Genomic DNA, 22,856 nt, shown 5'->3' with positions numbered 1-22,856 from the left:
ATTGAGAAAGCTCTCCGATTGACAGTTAGGTAGAAGAAATAAGATACTACAATGTTCCCTTTGCCGCCTTCTTAAGATTAGTTTTGTTTGGTTTAATTTTCGTCGGATGTTTCTGACTTGGAGAGGAAGTTGTAATGATGCATGTAAGATTGTAATATAAGAGAAGTCAGAGTGACGGAGAGAACCACATGTCAATTTGCCGGCATAAATCAATCATCAACATTAGGTCTCAAAGCGTGAAGACAATTGATTTTAGGTTGGGAGCCAAAAAAGTGATGGAAGCGAAAAGCAGCAATTTTCCCCTTAATTATTTAGGGCCATTTGCGGTTCAATTACATAATGGACCACTAAGTTGGGCCCAAGAATCTTCACCGGCTCATCCTTTTAGCGACCATAGGAATTTTTTTTTAATAGCAAAAAAAAAATCCCAACTAAAATGACTAACTAATATCAGTAATATGGCTTTTTTCTTTTTAACTTCTGTATGGCTTAACTCCCGCTATGGTTATTCTTTCCTTCAACTCGCATTTTCCAAATTTCCCTGCAAAAAAACAAAAACTTGCATTTCCCAAATTTAGTTGTATATATTCTTTCGATCATTAATATAAAACCCATTTAACTAATTTGATTAGATTAAGGAAGTTAAGTAAATTAGTTAATTATAAGAAATGTGACATGTTTTTCCTAAAATACTATAATTATCTTTTTTAATACCCCTTTTTCCTCTTTTACTTGATTATGGTTGAGCGAATATCTATAGAAGTAATTTAAAGAAAAGGGAAAACCATATTGGAGGTACCTATACTTTTTTTCAATTTTCAATTTGGTATCTATGTGTTTTTTGTTCTTAACTAAATCTTTATTTTTCCTCTATTAACATCATTAATCCTTATGTAGAGACTAAAAATATCAATAGAACAAAGTTATAAGAGCTAATGTTGCTAAAAAGATAAAATTAAATGTTTAATTAAAGGGAAAAAAACACATAGGTACCAAATTAAAAATTGAGAGAAAGTATAGGTACCTTCAATATGGTTTTCCCTAAAGAAAATTGATAAATATGAAAAATGATTTTTGATATTTAGAATCAAAACCAATTCAATAATTAGGTTATATAGTAAGGATCGGAGGAGTATTTAAAAAAAAAAAGTAAAACTCATGGTTTAATTTCTTTTGTTTTTCCTCGCGCATAGGAAGCGTAGTTTCCGCAGCTGGCCCCTCGCTCTTTCTGGTTCCCTAGTGGGGTGCCATCCCTTACGCCGTCGGGAAAGTGCTCGGCAATGGCGGCTCTACTTCGTTATATATCGAGGACCCAAAAGCACTCCCTTCTTTACTGCAGAAGCTTTTACCTTGCGTCGTCCTCGTTACAAGACGTGTCATTCATCACTTCGTCTCGAGGTATTTCATTCCTTTTCGCTCTCCGTTCATGACAGCGGGAGCTTACTTCATTGATTGTTTCCTGACCTGTTCTACTTATGTGTGATGCTGTGATCAAGTGAGTTAATAATAAAAATCATAAGAAGACGTGAAGGAAATAACTGGAGGGAGAAATGTAGAATCAGAACACAACTTGGCCAAAATTAAAAAAGACCATAAGAAAACTATGCTTAAACTTTAAAGGAACTTAGCTCAAAGCATCGGTCACAGCATAGCAAATTCAATATCACGTAGTTTTTTTGCAGCAAACAGTTTACTATCTGGTGTCTAGTTTACAATGCTTCGCATGATAGCATTAGAAAATGAGAAATTTCACCCTGAATGGTAATGATTTGCACTTTGCGCTGACCAACTTATTAATACATGAAATGGAATTGACGCAGCAGGCCTTGAATTTGATTGTATGTTTGATCATAGAGGTGATAGTACTCGCTAAACGGGCATAGGGGAGATATGTAGTTCGAAGGAAGCTGCATTTCACAGCATCAGACGTTGTTTTACTTGTGAAAGGGGTTTATTCATCTTTCATTTAGATACTTATTTTACTGGGAACCAAAATGCAATTGAACTCAATTCCTTCCTGCAGTGAGATTTCTGGGAACTGCTACAGAAATTGCTCATGGATTTGATGGCATGATGACGGGAAACCAGCGGAAATATTACATGCTTGGGGGAAAGGGGGGTGTTGGTAAAACAAGCTGTGCTGCCTCCCTTGCTGTCAAATTTGCAAATCATGGACATCCTACTATCGTGGTTTCAACTGACCCTGCTCATTCCTTAAGCGACTCTTTTGGCCAGGTGCTTAAAGTTTTCATAGATTTTATGGAGCTTATACACTTTATTGTAGTGCACTGTAGAATCTTGACAAAACTTCAGTGATATAACGCTACAGTTTCATTAGGATTTGACTGGTGGCAGGCTTGTTCCTGTTGAAGGAGTGGATTCACGATTATATGCACTCGAGGTATTCAATGATTGAACTTCTCATGCACCAAATTGGTGTTGCTTTGATTGGTCCATTGCAAAACTTCATAAGTCATATGTTCCATTTTTAACCTTTCATGTATGACAGATAAACCCTGAGAAATCTATGGAAGAGTTCCATGCAGCCAATCAAAATGTTGATAGTGGAGGTCTGAAGAATGTGATGGAAAGTATGGGACTTGGAATGATTGCTAACCAGGTGGTATCTGCTGTTACAGTGTTAATTATGAGTATTCCTTCGTTCTCAAGTTATTCAAGCTCTATGATATAGTTGTTTCTGAGCCCTGTTAGAGACCCAATCTCTTGTTATTGCTTTCATGCTCTTAACTGTTGAAACCTGAAGCCTATAACATTTAGTTACAAACATGAAGCTTATATCTTGCTATATTTATATATTTAGAAAATAATGGTGATGATAATTAAATATCCAATTAATGATTTTGGATGCTTATATTAATGAAGTCTGCTTTCTTTTACTTTTAGTTCATCTCTCTTAGTTACAGCTTAAGATTCCATAGTTAGACTCAAGAGCTTTATTCTTGGCTCTAGTCGTGAAATCTGCATTGTCTCGCCAATGACATGACAAAGAAACTATAGTGCCTTTTGAATCTACTTGACTCCTTTGCTGTTCAAATCTGGTTTGTTAAATGTTAGTTTAATATTACTAATTTATTGGTTGATGAAAATTGTCATAGCTAGGGGACCTGAAACTGGAAGAGCTGCTGCATACTCTTCCACCCGGCACAGATGAAATCGTAGCAATTTCCAAGGTATTCCATTCCTTTTTAAATATCAATTATTTAGAAGGTTATGTACTGATATTTCTTAATTATGCTACTTTAATCCAGGTGATGCATTTCCTTGAGTCATCAGAATATGATAGGTTCACTCGGATTGTATTTGATACAGCACCTACGGTCTGTAACATTTATCGGTTCATGCATAATGTACTTAGTATTTATATGGAGAAAATCGATATTCATAATTAATTATTTGGTTATTAGGGTCATACACTTCGGCTACTGTCATTACCTGACTTCCTGGATGGATCTATTGGCAAAGTGATGAAGGTATGAATCTTAAACTTGAATACTTTCTAAGTTTAATGTTCCATAGCTTGCTTATTTATAAATGAGTTTCACTAATTTTACTAAGATACTAATTATGTTATCCAGTTGAAGAAAAAATTGTCTTCGGCGTTCAAATCTTTGTTTGGGAAAGAAGAAGCTGGAACTGATGCTGTAAGCTTTAAAAGTATTTTTAAAAGGCCTCTTTCTCTTGTTGGAATATAAGTATTCTGAATTTGTACCTGCAGCCAGACAAGCTAGAGAAACTCAAGCAACGGATGGCGAAAGTAAGGGAGCTTTTCCGGGATTCAGACACCACTGAATTCATAATAGTAACGATTCCTACGGTAATGCTGAGCTGCTGCTTTGCAAGATTACTAGCAGTGGGAACTGGAATTCCAACAACATCTAGGGGCCTTATTTCATTAAGCCTAACAGGGCTGAGCAACCACCATAGAAGTTCTTTTAAGTTGTTAATCATAGATGCTTAAACAATAAACAAACATGAATCTTAAAATGTTGTCAAAGTCAGGGTCTAGGTATGAGAATTCAGAAATAAAGGCAACAAACATATTGCATGCAATGTGCCGGTTTCATTAATTTATTGTGCTTTCTAATACTTAACGCATTCACAATTTAAATTCTATACATTATAGTTTTGGTTGAAGCCCGTTTGTTTGATGCTGCCCTTCGCTCCTACTTTAGCATCATGAGCTAAGACTTTGCTATCTCTGGTCCTTTACAATTCTTTTGAATCTTCTGTCCGAACCATCGTGGGCTCTGTTATATATAATTCCTAAAACACCATTAGTAATGGCTTCTTTGCTTGTCGTCAATAGAGATTATACTCTATAACGCTGTTCTGTGTCAGCTTCTTATTCACTTTACTAGTTTACTATCTCTTTTCAAACTTCGTTGTTACTTGTGTCTATCTTCAACTTCTGCTACAATCTTATTGTGATTATTTCTCTTGAAGGTTATGGCAATGAGCTAAGACTTTGCTATCTCTGGTCCTTTACAATTCTTTTGAATCTTCTGTCCGAACCATCGTGGGCTCTGTTATATATAATTCCTAAAACACCATTAGTAATGGCTTCTTTGCTTGTCGTCAATAGAGATTATACTCTATAACGCTGTTCTGTGTCAGCTTCTTATTCACTTTACTAGTTTACTATCTCTTTTCAAACTTCGTTGTTACTTGTGTCTATCTTCAACTTCTGCTACAATCTTATTGTGATTATTTCTCTTGAAGGTTATGGCAATCCGTGAATCCTCAAGGTTACACGCATCTTTGAAGAAGGAAAGAGTTCCAGTTCAAAGGCTTATCATTAATCAAGTCTTGCCTTCTTCATCGGACTGCAAGTTTTGTTCAATGAAAAGGAAGGTAATCAAGGATTATTCATGTTTCTGCATCTGATTATGGTCGCACGTATAAGAAAAATATAATTTCTTCTATAGTAGATCAGAATACCTAGGTAGTTTATCACTGGCTTGGTTTTTTAGGAGTGAACTTTGTGGAAGTTGCTATATGGAATTTCCCAGGTTTAATAGGACATTAAAGGCTTTTCATCCCGGCTTGGGAACCAGAATCTAAGCAGTGACGGACGAAATTGCATAAATTAGAGGAACAGAAGACAGGATGCATAAACTGAGTCCTCTGACTCTTGATGGGTTAGTGAGGTTGATATGAAGTGTGTGTGGGTACAGGTGGAAAATCCTGGCACGGCTAATTTGTGAATCGTAGATAGAATTCTGTAGCTTTATAATCTAAATGTGTCGATAGTTTTCCACAGAATTATTCCCTCTAAGATAATGATTATCCTTTGATAACAGCCAAAATATTAAAAAGCTAGATGCTAAATAAAACTTTAGCGCTTCATTGACTTTTCTGTTCCTGCAGGATCAAATGCGTGCCATTGAACGTATCCATGATGATTCAGAGCTCGCTGGTTTGAGATTATACGAGGTACCGTTAGTGGATATGGAGATAAGGGGTGTCCCGGCTCTAAAATTCATGGGTGATATGCTCTGGAGATAAGACGAGCATTTCAGATATACGGAATGCTATCTAATACATATATAGGCCTGTCTTTCCTCCTTTCCCTGTGTGCTTGGTTTTGGAATATCTTCGGCCTATCCGTTATTTCCAGTGTCTTTGGCCTTCTAATGCCAATTTACGGTCATTGTCATTTAGAGACAATACATTTCAGGAGCATGGCTAACATCTTTCAGAGACTGGCTGAACATCTATGGATGTCTGGCAAGTTCCTTGACATCCATTCAAGGTGCGAGACAGAATCACGTTTCTTTTTTTTCCCCGTCCCGGTAATCTCTGCTGTGTACGCAAAGATTAAACTTTTGAGATGAAATTTTGTCACCTCTCCTAACCATGCAGCCACTCTGTCGAGGGTAACAGAAGGAACTCCCTTTTGTTTTTTGTGTGTAAGAGACGCCATCTCTAGAGCTGTTGTTTTTATTTTGACAGGACCTGTGAAAATGACGTCCACTAAACCATCAAACCTCGTACTAGTGAATTTTCTAAGCATTTGGTGGGAAGCAACGATCTAAAAGAACCACCCCAGATTTGCTAATGCCCAACCTTTTTTCGATCCGACCCATATTTTAAGATTGCTCATAAACCCGCTAAAAGTTTCTGCCTTTTTCAAAGAAATAAAATTGGATTCCGGATTTATTCATCAGGGATTCATTGTCTGCCATAGTTTCACAATCTCGTTATGCATTCATGCTTAAACACTAAAACCTGATCTTCGACTGTGATTTAGAAAGCCAACATTCCTTTCAAAACATAAGGGAAACATTTGAGCCAAGGAGGATGTATGCGCTTTGAATTCATTGACCCCCTCGTGCGTGCTTAAATTTTACCAATTGAGATTTACGTTGTTTAGATCTATAATTTTTTCTTCGATTTTGTAAGAGTATTTCTTTTAAAAAAATAAAAGGAAGTAACATTTAGAAGAATATTCCTATGTATTAAATTAGGTGTTAGTTTCTGATTAATCAGAATTCATATGACGTGTCATTCTCAAAGCATATAAGAATTTCTCCGATAGCAGTAAAGTAGCAACGGCCAAAATGGTAAAAATAAAAAATAAAAAAAATAGTAGCAAGCAATCGCAGAACAAAGAATATATGGGACCCCCTCGGGGCAAAAATCCAAAACCTTTGAACGGAATCTTACCCAATATATGTACGTACAAATCCAAGAAAAAACAAATCGCTGAACAATATATCCAAATAATCTGTGCCAACAAGACATCCTAATCATACAAACGAATTTACGCTACGATTGATGAAAAAAGTTGCGAGCAATGAAAGTCAGCTATAGTAAAAAGAGTTAGTTTTTGCAATATAATCAATTAAGATTCGAGTTTTTGTAAAGAGAGATACTCATATTTAATGTCTAATAATGTTTTAAACAGAATTGTCTCTATTAGAAGGATATTTATGTCTGAAAAAGAAAGTTGCTACGTATTGTTACAGTGAGATTATTTCATGGACTCTGTCTCTAAAAAAAAAAATGTATTACATGGACTGCGTGTTGTAGCGATAAGATTAAGACGTGGGCCTAGTAAAAGAAAACCTTGCTACTATAACGAACTTTGTTTTATAAAATACTCATAAAAGTGCTTATTTTAAGCTAATTTATTAAGCAGCTAATCAATCAAGTTTCGACTTTCGAGTAAGGCCAAAATTTCACGTCCGCCCCCACTGCAGCCCTGCCCCCTCCACTAATGAGTACTAATGGCTAATTAATCCCAGACAGTCAAAGTTTGTCTTAAATAAAAAAGAAAAAAAAACAGTGAGAGAAAGAAGGAGGAGGAAGCAGAGAAACTCTCTCACATCATCATCAGTCACATTCTTCGCCCTTCAAAGATTCGCTTTCTGAAACACTGAACAAACCTCGTGATATCTGTCCCCTTACCATCTTGGCATTTTCTGGAGCCCTTCCCTTGAAAAGATAGTAAGACACTCCCTCTCCATTTCCTCGTCTTCTCATTCTCTGGCGTCTTACCCGCCCTTCTTCCCGCGCCCCATTTTCTTTACTATCTCATAATTATAAATGTCCTAATCTAATCATATTTGTAAAATTCAATCGGCTTTTATTTTTGGCTCTTTTCGGATCGGAACTTGTTTCGTTTTCCTGTTTGGACGAATGCTACAGAGCCTGCATATTCTCCGATTTCACCCAAAGTGTAGGAAGCTTTGCATCACTGTCTCTCATTTCTTTTTTCTCTTTTCCAGTGCTTCGCATATTGAATTCATTATTCTTTCCTTCAAGTTTGTTCAGATTGAGCAACTGTTTATAACTATGAGATGCGCTGGTTGTCTACTGAATCATTGCGAATAATGGAACAAAAGCTATTCGGTGAGGTATCGAATTCCAGGAACCTCTGCTAATACTCTGCATCTTCATTCTCCTTTAAATCTTCGTCGCCATCTGAGGAACGCCTGCTAGAAACGTTGCTCCTCATTTCCGTTTCTCGGATGTCCGATGATTTTTTTTCTTTGTTCTTTTATCGTTGTGCCTTGATATCGTACGCATTCGAAGGAACACTTACCGCTGCTTGCTAGCAAATTATATTGGACTTTAATGTCTGATGTCCTAAACTTCAGCTTTTTCTGGTTTCTACTACGAGCTCTTGCCTTAAGTCGCTAACATTGTTGGAGTGTTATAATGGTTGTTTGAAATTCTCAGCTCATCTTTTTGGCAGTCAACAAAATTCAGTTTCCATGCTGTACTGTTATAAAGTCAAGAGCATACTCGTATCCTTGTTTATATATGGAAAAGATTAAGCGGATGGTATGGCCGTTGAGAGAGATGCTTTGTGAATTCAAAATTCCTCTCTGGTCACTGTCGTCACTTCTCATTCGTTGTTGTCCTGTGCGATGTCATGCCCGAACTAAGTGAAGGATTGATTTTTTGTCTTTTAATGAATCTTCACTTTTCTTTGGTCTAAAAAAGGAGTTCACGTAGAACCTGTCCTGTTGGAATTAAAGGTTAGTTTGACAGTTTCTAAATGTGTGAACAAGGATTTCAAGGAGGCTAAAAAGTGCTTTATTTTTACTCAACGCCAAATCCTTGAAGTTTATACTTGCTCTGGGTTTCTTATTCTCGGCATATCTTTGGTCTTTAATACATGAAATAATTCTGTTTATTATTGTTCTGCAGGAATGCGACCTGTTGAAATGACTACATGAAGCGAGTTTCTTTCTTTACATGATTATTGTAAAATTGGCCGAGTTCTGACATTCCGTTGGAATTAAATATGGTTGTTTCCAGCAAATTTTTTCTGAGTTAGGACGCTATTATTGGAGAGATGATTTCGTATGAGCAAGATCCTGATGTTGTGCGATGGGGCCTGCAGCTTTTTGATGCGGGCCCATATTCTACCTGTGGTTATTGTGGTGCTGTTACTCTGGAAAATGTTAGTTGCTATCATGGGCATTATTATAATGAAGACAACTATGAAACTGAATTTAGCAACATAGAAAATGATGAGCTAATGGCACATGCTCTTCAACAACAACTGTCACAACTCGCAGTTGCAGAAGCTCCCACACCTTCAGATCAGTGGGAGGAAAATCTACAGCTATCTGCTTACCCCCAAGACTGGCGCAACCATCCAATGGGTGACTATGACCCCGGTATGTTGAATATTCCTTCTTTAATGTCTTCTTAAGCTGCTCAGTTTTCTGCTTTACTCTATTGTTTCTGTATTTAGTTTATGCAAAATTTGTAGGACAGGAGAGTGATCAAGAAGAGGATGATGATGAGGGGCCTTCTAGTTCATGTTCTAGCTCAGAAAAGAATTCATATTATGGTGATGAATGGCTATATTCATTGGAGGAGATGCATGAATGTGCTGATGGAGACGTGGGGAAACGATTGAATCAGATGATACCAATTCCAGTAAGTTTTGCTTCTCAGGTTCCATTGATGCATTTCTGGGGAAGGCTTTACGTTTTTTTTTTTTAATTATTTTTATTTATGCCTTCTGTTGTTAACATCAAATCACATGTCTGGGTGACAAACGACAATTTTGATATGTTATCGATAACTAATTATTCTAATTGCCTAAGCTCTAGGTTTTTTGTAGCTGCATATAGGTTGTCATCTGTCATTTTCATGATGCTGTTTGGCTGACATTTTCTACTGTCATTGATTGCTAGACCACAATCTCGATTCTCACTTCTGATGTTTTGTGTTGGTCACCTGAGAAACTTGTCTTGATTTTTTTTTTTTTTTTTTTGGGGGGGGGGTGTTGGATATATGATATGTTGCATCTGTGATCCTTCATGCAGCATGTTCCTAGAACCAACGGAGAAATACCTTCAGTTGATGAAGCAACATTAGATCATCAAAGGCTACTGGACAGGTATTGCTTGCTAGTTTGCATGTTGATGTTGATGTTGGTTTCTTTCCGCCTTTTTCTTTCTAATTTCTGTTTGGAACTTTCTACATATCTATGATCTGGTCTTGCTTAAATTTGTTATGCTAGACCAAAAATGCTGAGAATATTTTTCTCATTCATAGATTGCAGATGTACGAGTTGGTTGAGTCTAAAGTTGAAGGAGATGGAAACTGTCAGGTTTATTCTTTTCTTTCATTGCATTGCCATCTCCTTGGATCGTCATCTTTAGCTTCTTATTTCTTCAGAAATTAGACACTTTTCTATAATTAGATGGTCTACATGCCAAATCACAACAAGACAACAAAATATTTGTGTTTTATGCTTTGTCTTGACCATTGAATCAACCATGATGTTAATGGTTAGTGCATGGTGATACATTTACATACCGCTTAGGCTTCAAACTTATATAGTGATCTTTGTGCTATGTAGTTCAATTGATGTCACATGAGATTTTCCCCCCTTTTCAGTTTCGTGCACTATCAGATCAAATTTACCGAACTTCTGAGCACCATAAATTTGTGCGAGAACAAATTGTGAATCAGGTTTGCGTCTATGTCATTATAGCTTTGTATGATCGTCCATGTAATCGATCGATATGATTTCATGACAATAGTTGCTGTGAAGTTAATCTTCTCTATGCAATTTTAATGGGATATATATTCATGGATCAGTTGAAGTTATATCCAGCGATATATGAGGGATATGTTCCCATGGCTTATGGAGACTATTTAGAGAAGATGTCCAAGTACCTCTCTGCTCATCCTTGCTTATTTTTATCAGTTTCTTTCTTGAAATATTTGTTCCGTACATTGATTATCTTGCTGATGGGATCAGGAATGGTGAATGGGGAGATCATGTTACTTTGCAGGCTGCGGCAGATACTGTATGTTTCAGCATCTTGTCTATAAGCTTTTTATGGTTATTATGCATGATCTGTGTGCTCTCTTTTACAGCTTCTTGCTGGTTGTTTTCTATCATAAATACTATAATTAGCAGATCCTGTTTAGTGTTAACATAGATTCATTAGAAGTGGAACTGAAACGATCTAGAAGGACCACCTTATTTTGCATCATGATAATTTTTGTCTTGAAACGATTGTTGTGTTGTCTAATTCCCTTTAGCATGTGTTGCAGTATGGAGTAAAAATTTTTGTCATAACATCATTCAAGGACACTTGCTGCATTGAAATTCTTCCTAATTTTGAAAGATCCAAACGAGGTATAGTTATGCTCCATCTTTAATGGACTCTCACTCACATTTTAGTAATTTTATGCGATTCACATCGATTAATACAATCTCCTTATGCTCTTGAAATAGAAAGCATATTTCTTCATTGTAACCGTTTTCGGTTTCTAGTTGTAACCTGCAATAAAACTTAGACATAGCCCTACATTCCAAATAAGGATCTTGTGATTACAGGTTGACTAAGCTCTCACTTTTGACACTACTAATTAATTCCCTTCTTTTTTTCCCCCTTGGAAATAAAAGGAAGTTATTTGCTTCAAGAATGGTGGCTTTTCTTAGTTGTTTATTATTCTGAGCATTGTGCAGTAATTTGTTTGAGCTTCTGGGCTGAGGTACACTACAATTCAATATACCCTGAAGGAGGTTGGTAAGCATGTATCCTTTCACCCATTGTTCTGCTATGCGCTCCATTAGCTGTTTAAAATGATGTCGTTGTCGTCTTAAGATGTAATTCATGTAAAATTGATTTTCCACCAATGACAGGTTCTTGTACTCTTGGGGAAAATGATGTTTAAGAGGGGAAAGAAATTTGTATCAGCTAAGCAGAATACTTTAAAAACGAAAATGAATAAACAAAAATTGGAGGAGGAAAACAAAACACTATGGTCCCGTTTGGTACGAAGCATTGAAAATGAGGGATTGGGATTGAAATTGGGATTGCAATTGAAAAAAATTATTAAAATAGTATTTAGCATGAGTAATTGCTTATTATATGGGATTAGTCAAACTCATAGAAGTGGGATTGGGGAATACCACTTCCCCCCATGGTATTCTCTAATCTCACATATATGGGTTTGACTAATCCCATATAACAAGTAATCTCTTATATTAAACACTCTTTTAATAAATTTTCTTAATTGCAATCTCAATCCTAATCTTTCATTTTTAATGCTTTCTACCAAATGCAACCTATGAGAACCTTGATAATGAATGCCTTATATTAGACAGCAAAGGACCGATGAGTAAGGTGGCTTCCTTTGATAATTTGCAGTTTGGAGAATTGAGATCAAGAAATATATCGTGGGAGTCATATTTTCACACTTTTCATTGAGATATTTTCCGTCTCACCAAGTCATTGAAAAGTTCTTCTTTTCTCCGCTATAAAATTTCACATGATAGAAAATATGATATTCTTACTAAATTTCCTTAAGAATTGATTTACCAAGATGTTTGTTAGGTTTTCTTTTTTTTGGCCGAAGTTTGTTAGGTTTACCTTTAGGGCCTTGTGACCTTCGAGGAATTAATTAAATTATTCTACACTCAGTCAATGGGAAACTATCACCAAGTTATGTCAGTCTTTTATCTGTGAATTATTTATCCAGTGTTATGGATACACTGTGAAGAGAATCTTTATTTTAGTGTCTATTTGGGTTTGAGATGTTGATAACCGACCGAATCTAGATGATTGCAGGTCCGCATGCTGATATGCGAGTTGTTTTCCATTTCTTCTCCCCGGCTCCCTGCTGTCAAAGTCGCCTGCTTTTGCCTGTTGGCTTACATAGCAATTGCCCTCGAATTAACTGCAATCCAATGTGCATCCTTTGCGCTTTATGCACTCTGGGGCAGTTATATTGACGGTGGCGGGGTTACTGCTTCGCAATCTATCATCTTATTGGCCAATTTAATGCGTGGATTGTTTTGATATCTAAACTAAAACATCTTTGAATTACATGCGCGACGTTGAATCTGTTAGTTTGATACATATTGTTCAGTTTTGAATTTGAGATGATGTTAATAGGTAGGAGTCACCGCCTTTCCCTGTGTTCAATTTTATTGTAAGCTTCCCGCTGTCCTCCTTTCAAACTCTAGCATGCCTTTGCCCTTAATATATACCGAGGTATTAGAGGCAGTAATTTAGAGTATGTGAGCCGTTAATGGATTGTCAATATTCATACATCTTGATTCTAGAGGCGTAGGCCGTTGGTTGAGTAACCGGTACTTGTATTTTGATTGGACAAATACATGGGATGAACGGAGGTAGCGAGTGAATACCAGTACTGTTTGTGAAGGATTGAAATCTTTGAGTTGCTTACATATATATATAGCAAGAGATGGCAGCACCCATTACAAAATCAAACTACATGAGAAGGGATAAAGATCCCATACAATCCTTCTGCACAAGGGTCCTCGGTGAATTTGGGAACGTATCAATAAACATAAAAGCAACAGTACCACCGAGGCCATCTATTGCTAGCTTATCAGCAACCCTGTTAGCATCTCTCGGTACATGTTGCCATATTGTAATTCTATGTTCCACTTCCTCTTCCTCATTTGGTCAATAAGCATCCAGACTGAAGAGAAACATTCCTTGCTAGATGTGTTTTTGATTAATCTATCAATGAGCTCCTTAAAATCAGATAGAGCGCTTTTAGAAGAATAGCATGGTCTAAGATGTAAGTTACTTGTACGATAATTAATACTCACCAATTTTACCCTATAATTAACACTCATTTCTAATTTTGTCAATTCTTTGTATTTTCTCTCTCCTCAAAATATTTCCTATGCAATTACTTTGATGAAAGTTCATTCTTCTCTCTCCTTATAAACGTCATTTCCCTTTTTAAAAAAAAAAAAATTGGACGGGTCTTGGGACATGTTTAAAAATAACTTTTCATACAAAATTTAAGAGTGGAAAAGGCTTTTAATTTATGACATGTTTAATGAGTTACTTGTCACTTTTTGATTCTCATGAATTAGTTAAAATGACAAATATTATGGACTGCGGGAGTATATTTGTGTGTGTTAAATAGATGATATATACTTGTTGTCATAACATTCCCAAATGTAAATTTCTAAATGTTTAAAAGGAATAATCAGCATCCAGTTGGTTAATTGTTTTCCTTCAACATTTTGATCTGGAATTTTTGTGATTGTAATATCACAACAATTCTTAATTAACGCGGATAAGAAATTTTACTGCAACTGAATGTGTAAATGGAATTTTGGAAGTGTAAAGGACATGTCAGCTCTCCTTAAACGCTAACAGTTTCTGCGTATTTCTTTGTTTGGCGTTCAAACATCAGTAAAGGAATTTTACTCTCTTTGGAAAGTGTTGGAGAGCTTTGAAGAGTATTTGTAGATTCTTTTTACAGTTTGACGTGTCAATCCACTTTTGATTTGTATAAACACCTCAATATACAAAATATAAAATTTATAAAAAGAGATATTGGGTTGAAAGTACCTAAAAGTGACAGGAGTACATTTTGGGTTGAAAGATTTAAGATCTAACCAGATTTTGAGGCAAGACCGTATCTGTTGTGATGCCACGTGTAAGCAGCGCTTCACCGAACTATGTGCGAGTTATGTGCGGATTGTGCGCTGAGCAATGAAATGACCACATGTCAAACAATTTTATCCCATCTGTTGGCTAAACCACGCCCCTTTTCTCTTTTCACACTTGCATTATATCTTCAAAAGCAAAAAAAAATTTACTTCATAAAAAACCATGATTTTATACTCAAAATCATGATTTTCAAATTAAAAGTGATTTTACAAAAAAATTAAAGTGTTTGGTTACTCTTATCCAAACCACGATTTCAACTTTAAAATTGATTTTGAGAAAAAATGTGATGTTTAAATAATTTTCTCTTGAAACCATAATTTTCTCTTCAAAACCATGATTCGAAGAAATATCTAAAGATCCTTTACAAAATTTTCCGAATGATTTTTTTTTCATTCCACAAATTTTATTTACTTGTACATTTAATTTTTTAAAAAAATAATTATAATTATAAAATTATATATCAAGATCAAGGGCCTGTTTGGGTGCCCTAAAACCATAGTTTGGGAGGCAAAACTATAGTTTGGGTGGGATGTCACCCAAATAGCATCAATTTTAAAGAAATAATCCGAAACCATAGTTTGTGTCAAAATCATGATTTTAGGAGAAGTAAATCCATTTTACTTCTGACTCAAATTGGAGAGTATGATTATGCCTATCAGAGTAGATCTCAACAATAATATGATTTTAACATCCCTCAATTATTTTTTTATAAACATTTAATCTTATATCTTATAAATATATACACATATTAATTATTTATTAATTACATTATCTTATGTATTATTAATTATGTTGGTAAAAAATATATTATTAACAATTTTATTCCTTCAAATTAAAATATATCATAAAATTTATCTTTTATATAATTATCATATTAACTTATGTCTTTTTTAGTAATTTGTATATATAAAAAGTGATTCTGATAACAACTATTTAAACACTCTCACTTTATGAGAATCACTTTTTTACAAAATCTATTCTTCACAAAATCTATTATCCAAAAGCTATTATTCAGACCATGATTTGGTTTCATCCAAACACTCCTTAGGTGGCAGTACCTAAGAATTCCTCCCGAAACTATTTGGGAATTATATTTCCCCAAACATGTCTATTTTGGGTCGCTACTTGGTCTACTTGACCTCAGGGATGGCTTTTTCTGGGACAACCTTCAGGTTTGATATTAGTTGTTGTCATCTTCATCTATATTGCTGAAATGTTTTTTCCCCCTTTTTTGCATTTTAAAGCTGCTGCCGATTTTGTCCTACTCCTTCTTGGCCTCCATTTTATAAAAGAACTCACCTCGTTGTTATGAAATGTACTTGAAAGCTTCATGAGTTTAATCTGTTACTTCTGGTCTTAACAGATATTCTAACGCGTTGTTTTGTTTTGAGAGATCATTGGAAAATTTTGGCACCAGATTTAGGCAAATTTAGTTTTATTCTTGTGCATCCCTGCAACTATGCATCTATATCTCTATATATACCTATTTCATATATAACATGAAATTCACAAAAAATTGTATTATGGCCAATGCAACTTATTTGACCGAATGCAAACTAAGGATAATAATTTAACACGCAAGCACGCAAATAATAATTATATTAAAAAGCCATGATTTATGAATAATACTTTGATTTGATTTGACGTATTTAATTCTTATTGTTCTCCTGGTAAAACACTAGAGACTTACAAAGGCTTCACATTCTGTCATATTTGTTTCCTCCAAGTCTTTTGCATTGTTGTAGCAGATCGATTTAATTTTTATAACGAGACTATGCATCAAATTTAATCAAATATTTTTTAAGAAAGATATGTTTTTATAAATTTACAATAAATATTATATGCGATTTTTAAAACACGAAAGAATTGTACTACATATAACAAATTTTCTCTTTTTTTTTTTTAAAAAAAACAATGGATATCAAAGAAACGACGTATATTATTTTTTGGATATAATAATCAATGAAATGTATTATTTACTCCAACTAAACGAAATGCGAAATAAATAAATCTCTCTCTCTCTCTTAATTTTCTATTACATCTGACTTTACACTTTTTAGCCTTGATTGCTCTACTTTGTTTATATCTCTTCCACACTTCCATGTGCTTCTTTGGACCCACGCCCTTTTCACTTCCACCGCACCCACAAATAAAAAGAAGGATCCCCTTGCATCCTCGCAGTTTTTCGATGTTAACCCAAGCAGATTACGGGCTCTTGTGGAAGAAGATTGTATGGGATACAATCCCACTGTCTCCTAAATATTCAGGCGTCTAGCCTCTTTTGTAGCAAAACAAAAAACAAAAACAAAAATCCCCAGACCGCTCGCAGGGGCAATTTTGAAATTTTGAAACTTGCTTTCCATTTCAGGGAGAATTATCGGAGTCCCGTAGAATAGCCTTAAATAGTCGGACTGCAGAATAATTTGACTATTCGAGGTACTCTGCAGATAAATATCACATTTACGACTCGCGGGCCATTTTTACTGTCCAGACAAAAGAATTACAGAACCCATATGTGTCGTGTTCTGCTTTCCTCTAATAGATCCCTTCGTGCGCATTTAATTGGACAAAGAAGATACCAAAAAACAAAAAATAGCAGAAAAGAGGCGAAAAAGCAACAACCTGAATATATGATTGAAAGTTGAAACAAACCAAGTGCTTTCGCTCAAACATTGTATAAAGCCCCTCATTTAATTCAGAAAAAAAAAAAGGAAAAAAGAAACCCTCATCCCCACACCTCCTAAAAACTGACGAAACGAAGTCAACCCACAAAACCCCCCGCCATTTTCTAAAAAGTCAATCGAGACGAAACACACAAACAGCCTCCCCCCCTCCCCTCCCAAAAATATTACGCAGACTTCAGCGACCTGCCCCACATCGACCGCATCACCTCATACCCAAACTTCATAGACCCCGACCTCCATCACCTCATCGTATGGATCAAACCTGGAAGGTCCGGGCAGTGAAAGTTTGACTGAACTGCCAGTGCACGACCTCATCGTCATTGCCCGTGACAGTAAACGACCATGACTGTCCCCACCAATACTGCGTTTGAGTGCCCGTTTTGACGCCTGTTTCAGCTGAGGGTGGCTTGCCGCTACTGTCGCCCGGAAGAGGGTAGCGGAAGTTAGTGGCCTCCACGAAGATGGATAGGCTCCCAGAGTGACACCATTGCCGGTCATTTGCGCACTTTATCTCGAAGCACGCTCCACAGCTCAGCCCAAAGTCGAATAGTGCCGTGCTCAGCGCCACCGTGTTGCCGCCGTACCCGTGGATGTATATGTTACCGTGTCCACAAGCTCCACCTGCACAAGACCCACAAACTCTAGTGACTAAGCAGAAATGAAAGGCACATTAATAAAGAAAAAGCGTCGATGACAGAGGAGGTACAGACCCGTAGTGCCAGAGGCATCAGTTCCTCCACAGAAGGTAGCATGAGCACTCTGACAAGGATCCCCAGGGTAAACCCCAGTGATTCTAACATCGACCGTTAAGGCGAAGGAGATAAGAAATGCAACGAAGACCAGAGAAGCCTGTCCCATGAAAGTACTATAAGGGAAGCAGAACTGAGAAAGGAGAGACTCGGGGATGAAGGAGAACGGGCAATTTGGCTCGTGTGGCATAGGCCAGGGAGAGGGGGGGGGGGGGGAGGCTACTATTTATATTTGGAGGGTGGGCGGTGCTGTGGGGGAGGTCCGGAATTTCTATTTTTGCCTGAGGGTGGTTCCGGAATTTCACCGCCCGTTCCCCTGCCCGCTACCTGGCCCTCACATCTCCCACTCTATTTCTTAGCGCGTATCCTATACCTTCCAATCATCTCGTTGAGTGTGGCGTTATAGGTGTTGCTCAATTTTGGAATTTCTCAGTTTGCAGTTCACTTTACTATTAAATTAAATAAACGTCACCTTCTCGTCTAGGGGTGTGCATGGACTAGACTGGACCGGGTTTGTCATCAACCCGAAGTCTGGTCCAGTAAAGACCTCGGGCTGAAAAAAACAACCCGAGGTCTGGTCCAGTCCAGTGCCAACCCGAGGTCGGGTTGGACTGGACTTGGTCCTCTGGACTGCCTGGACTGGTCCAGGCAGTCCAGAGACCTAAATTTATTTTTTAAAAAAAAAAAATTTCTTCGATAGGAAGCAAGATTGTAACTTACTATATAAAATTTTGCACATATTTTAATTCAAAATTTATCAATTTTGATCATTCCTTTTCAATTTCCCAATGAAGTCATGTTTTATTAATTAATCCTCATCAATATAGATCTTAAATTGTAGAAAATATATATGCATGCTCATTACTTCGAAAGTTAATAGATAAATCTTAATTATTTGAGTAGATAAAAAATTTATATAGAAATATTAAATCAAATTAAAATTATATAAATAATAATTTTAAAAAATCGGGCTAGATTGGACTGGACCAACTGGTCTGAGGGGTCAGTCCCTAGTCCAGTCCAGCCCGATGAGACCAGTCCAGTCCAGTCTGGTCCAGTCTTATTTCGGGCTAATTTTTTCTGGACCGGACTGGACCGGGTTTGTTCGGGTTGGACCGGACCATACCGGACCACCGGGTTTTTGCACAGCCCTATTCTCGTCCTTCTCAGACCACTCCTGTTGTCCCTCTCCATTCCCCTCCTCTCGCATCTCTTACTCTATATCTTAGCGCGTATCCTACACCTTCCAATCATCCCCTTGAGCGTGGCGCTATGCTTATTGATGAGGTTACTCAACTCAATTTTAGAATTTCTCAGCTTGCGTTTGATTTTACTATTAGATTAATGAGGTGTTTGGATAGAAACCAAACTATAATTTTAAAAGTGTTTTTATGGTTTACGAAGTATATATGTAGAGGAATTTACCTTGTTTTATAAAAAAGTACTTCTGAAACCATGGTTTGGAGGTTGCCAAACACCTATAAAACCCCCTCCCCCCTCCCCCTCCCCAAACCCCATCCTCCCACACCTCCTACTCCATTTCTTGGCGCGTATCCTATACCTTCCAATCATCCCGTTGAGTGTCGGGCTACTTTTTCTATATCGTCGACGCGCAATCTCGTGCTAAAGCATAGAGCCGCCAATGCGTGCGCAGCTCTTGGCTTCGGCTTCAATAAGTCGAAGAAACTTCCAACTTAAGGATCTTTCCCATGGCATGGAAGAAAATATGAGAAAAGTAGAATGGCCATGTATGGACTTCAAAATTCCACCCACCACTTTCATATGCGCACCAAATTCGGAAGCAAGAGGGTCCCAGTGAACGGTCCCACGAACCGACTGTAGTATTACGCTTACATACGGCATGGCAAATGATTTTGACTTGATTTAAGCCGGAATTACGGATTCAATCTTTTGAACTTATCTCCGGTTCAAAAAAATTAACTTTATCTTTTAGCATACACACTATACATTCTCAACACCAATACTAGGCATATTGTAATTTTTTCTTTATACAGGGGAAGAGCTCTTCCTTCGGTGGAGCATAGACCAATTTGGCAGAAATAATTAGTTGTGATGAAAATGAAGAGAATGAAATAGAAAGAAGATCAGAATGAAAAATTTATGACTGCTGCAACGTTATCCACCGCACTAAAAAAATAGTTTGTTAAAAGAATTTATATTTAGTAGGTTGAAAATGATGATAGAATGTTAAGAAAAAAGCATTCAAATAACTATCTTGCCCTTAATGATGATTTATTAATCAAATCTTAATTTTAATTTTAAAATTAAAATATTTAAAAATTCAATAATTTGTAAAAAAAACAAGTCATAATAAATTACAATTTAAATGATAATTACAAACTTTCTGCATAGATAGAAAAATCATTATAGTTACTAAACGATTAAAAAATAATTAAACAATGAATAACAAAATGTAAATAACAATAATAAATATTTGAAAGTTCGAATGACACACTAAATTCGAATATGAAAATAAATGAATGCTGTATAAAACAGATTATAGAATGAACATATATGCAAAAATAAATAGATACATCCATCTCTCTTGGTTTTTAAATGACTCAGGTTTGTTTACTCATTAATGTGGATCTAAATTATCCTTTGTCGGGAATAATTATTTTGGCTGTGGATCTGAATTTTCTTACATGTGAAGTTCGCAGATAGAGAGGGAGATTTTTCTTTCTTTAGAGTGGTGTTTTTAGAATTTTGGATTTTATGTTGTTCTCTTTAATTCATTATTTCTTTTTCTTTTTTTTAATTTCGGATGTCAAACCTGCATGGATATGTTTCTTTTTCTCCCGACCCTTTCCCGCTGTCTCCGTAACCCCGACGAGTAACTGACTCGTTTCAAAATCCTGACAACAGAATATTTGCCAAAAGGGGTGGAAAGAAAGAAAAGAAAAGACCGATGAGTGACTGACAACCAAATTACATTAGCATCTAAACTGTAACCTGAGCGCTAACTTGCCAATATTAATCTTAATATTCTTATTCAGATCAAAACCACGTCAGCCTCATGATTTCCCCTCTCCTGCCCACCACACTCAATTAATGGAGCATTGCAACCTTATTACCATAGAGCTCCATGTCTAAGCCTGTCCAGAAATCTAGCTCCAGTGGCGGCAGAGCTTGCTGTTCATCTTCCACCACAAAATCTGTCCCTTTCCCCACAACTTTGCCTTCGCTGGTTGGTTCATCATCAACCGAGTCCGATGAAGCCATGGCCGATGTGAACGACACAGCACCACCAGTGGCGGCAATAATGGACGGCTCCGCCTGGCGTAAGAGCCACTCAATGGTCTGTCCGTGATTCTTGTTTCCCAGCTCGCCCGTGAGCCGGAAGACGCGAGCAGCGCCCAACTTCGGCAGACGGACACGACGGTCTCGCCCGTCATCTCTCCAGTGACGACTGTCGTCCTTCTTGTTGCTGCCTCTGCAGCCCACTTGCATTTTGGTTACAGTGGATTCAGAATTGGGTTCGCTGGGGCTGAAGGGCCAGAGAGAACCCCGTCCAAACTTATTTCCTCTGAATTCACTGTTAACTTGCGATCTCTTGGAGGACCTGAAATTGTGATGGATGTTCAAAACCAGCAAATGGATCAATATATAAGCTCACTTGTTGTCATTTCTTTCTTTTTAAATTGATTTTCAAGGAAAGAATGCGAGGCTGTATCCTAATATTACCTGAGTTCCAATTCACCAGTGGTTTTTCCTTTTCCTTTGTTTGGATCGAGTAACGCCTGTTCTGAGTAGGAAACCAGAGTATCCTAAGCATTAAGGCCAGGATTCTCCGGTCAAAAAAAAAAAAAGGCCAGGATTCAGATGATGGCGCATCAGAGTGCACTTTATGAGGATGGCAGAAGAACTACTTATTATTTTACTCATAATGATAATGAAAGGGTAGAGGACAAAATAATGAATTAATCATGTGCTCTGTTCATACTTTCCTTAATCAGCTTTCATGGTTTAAACCTTTCTGTAATTACTGCTATCGTGCATAGATGATTAGCTGTCCCTTGTTCCCGTCAGCATTGAAAAATAAAAAAAAGTATTAACAATTTCGATATAGTATATCAAATTTTTCAGAAAATTTAAAAAGTGATATTTTTACAATTTTATTAACGCGATTAATAAGTTTTGTAATGCTATTAACAACTTCGATATAACAGTTAATAACAAATTTTCAGAAAAATTTAAAAAAGTGAAATTTTTACAACTTTAATAGTTCGGTTAACAAGTCATGTAACCATATCAACAACTGTCATAATGCGATTAATAACTTTAACAACAAATCATACAATGATATCAATAACTTTCAAAACCACATTGACTGCTTAATAAATGAAGAAGTTTTGATGCATAACCTTCATAGGGAGTTAATATTAAAAACATAAATATTCATAGGAAAATTTGTTAATGGGGCTATGAGAGTTATTAATATCATTCCATGATTTGTTAACTACGTTACTGAAATTGTAAAAATGTCACTTTTTGAATTTTTCAGAAAATCTGTTGTGAATTGTCATATTGAACTTATTAATAACGTTACAGAACCTATTAACCGCTTTACTAAAACTGTAAGAATGTCACTTTTTTTAATTTCTTAGAAAATTTATTGGTAACTGATATACCAAACTTGTTATTAGCGTTAAAAAATTTATTAACCACATTACTGAAATTGCAAAAATTCTCAAAAAAATAATTGCAGGTAGCCAGAACTCCGATGACAATGGCCCACTTAAACTCTAGTAGCAACTACCGGCGTCAGAGCTCCAATGGCATGCCGGTTGGTGTGGGTGCTTGATATTTCTTTAATAAAAAACAATATGATTGTTGCAGCAAATTTGTAAATACTAATTTAGTCCGTTATACCTAAATTAAAATTTTACTTATTTAGATAATCATTTAGGATTTTGAAATTTAAGAATCACTTTTCTATTATTTTTCCTTCT

The 22,856-nt window shown here is 36.4% G+C and overlaps 3 protein-coding genes and 1 long non-coding RNA gene across 4 annotated transcripts; 3 read left to right on the top strand and 1 right to left on the bottom strand.

Annotated features, from left to right (window-relative positions):
• Nucleotides 1-1,279: 1,279 nt before the first annotated feature.
• LOC114753545 (ATPase ARSA1-like) lies at nt 1,280-5,553 on the top strand. Its single transcript, XM_028942227.1, has 11 exons — nt 1,280-1,398; nt 2,024-2,235; nt 2,339-2,401; nt 2,510-2,620; nt 3,117-3,191; nt 3,270-3,338; nt 3,426-3,491; nt 3,597-3,662; nt 3,737-3,835; nt 4,741-4,872; nt 5,389-5,553. Exons 1-11 carry the CDS (start codon nt 1,281-1,283, stop codon nt 5,524-5,526), a joined length of 1,149 nt encoding a protein of 382 aa, XP_028798060.1. The 5' UTR covers nt 1,280; the 3' UTR covers nt 5,527-5,553.
• A 15-nt stretch (nt 5,554-5,568) lies between these two features.
• LOC114753546 (uncharacterized) lies at nt 5,569-6,079 on the top strand. Its single transcript, XR_003741011.1, has 2 exons — nt 5,569-5,897; nt 5,974-6,079. It is a non-coding gene; the product is annotated as an uncharacterized LOC114753546 (long non-coding RNA).
• A 2,687-nt stretch (nt 6,080-8,766) lies between these two features.
• Nucleotides 8,767-11,538, top strand: LOC114753544 (uncharacterized). Its single transcript, XM_028942226.1, has 9 exons — nt 8,767-9,155; nt 9,251-9,420; nt 9,813-9,886; nt 10,045-10,099; nt 10,390-10,464; nt 10,594-10,667; nt 10,757-10,805; nt 11,056-11,140; nt 11,474-11,538. The coding sequence occupies exons 1-9, from the start codon at nt 8,828-8,830 to the stop codon at nt 11,536-11,538; spliced, it is 975 nt and encodes a 324-aa protein (XP_028798059.1). The 5' UTR covers nt 8,767-8,827.
• Nucleotides 11,539-17,390: 5,852 nt separating this feature from the next.
• Nucleotides 17,391-17,992, bottom strand: LOC114753543 (expansin-A4-like). Its single transcript, XM_028942225.1, has 2 exons — nt 17,845-17,992; nt 17,391-17,755 (listed from the first exon to the last, which is right to left on the bottom strand). The coding sequence occupies exons 1-2, from the start codon at nt 17,990-17,992 to the stop codon at nt 17,391-17,393; spliced, it is 513 nt and encodes a 170-aa protein (XP_028798058.1).
• Nucleotides 17,993-22,856: the final 4,864 nt, after the last annotated feature.

Source organism: Neltuma alba, unplaced genomic scaffold, assembly GCF_004799145.2.
Source record: "Neltuma alba isolate B1F8T4 unplaced genomic scaffold, ASM479914v2 tig00007973_pilon, whole genome shotgun sequence".
Lineage (NCBI taxonomy): Eukaryota > Viridiplantae > Streptophyta > Magnoliopsida > Fabales > Fabaceae > Neltuma > Neltuma alba.
Note: the sequence above shows the minus strand (reverse complement) of the source record. Positions and strands in the feature narration are given on the sequence as shown.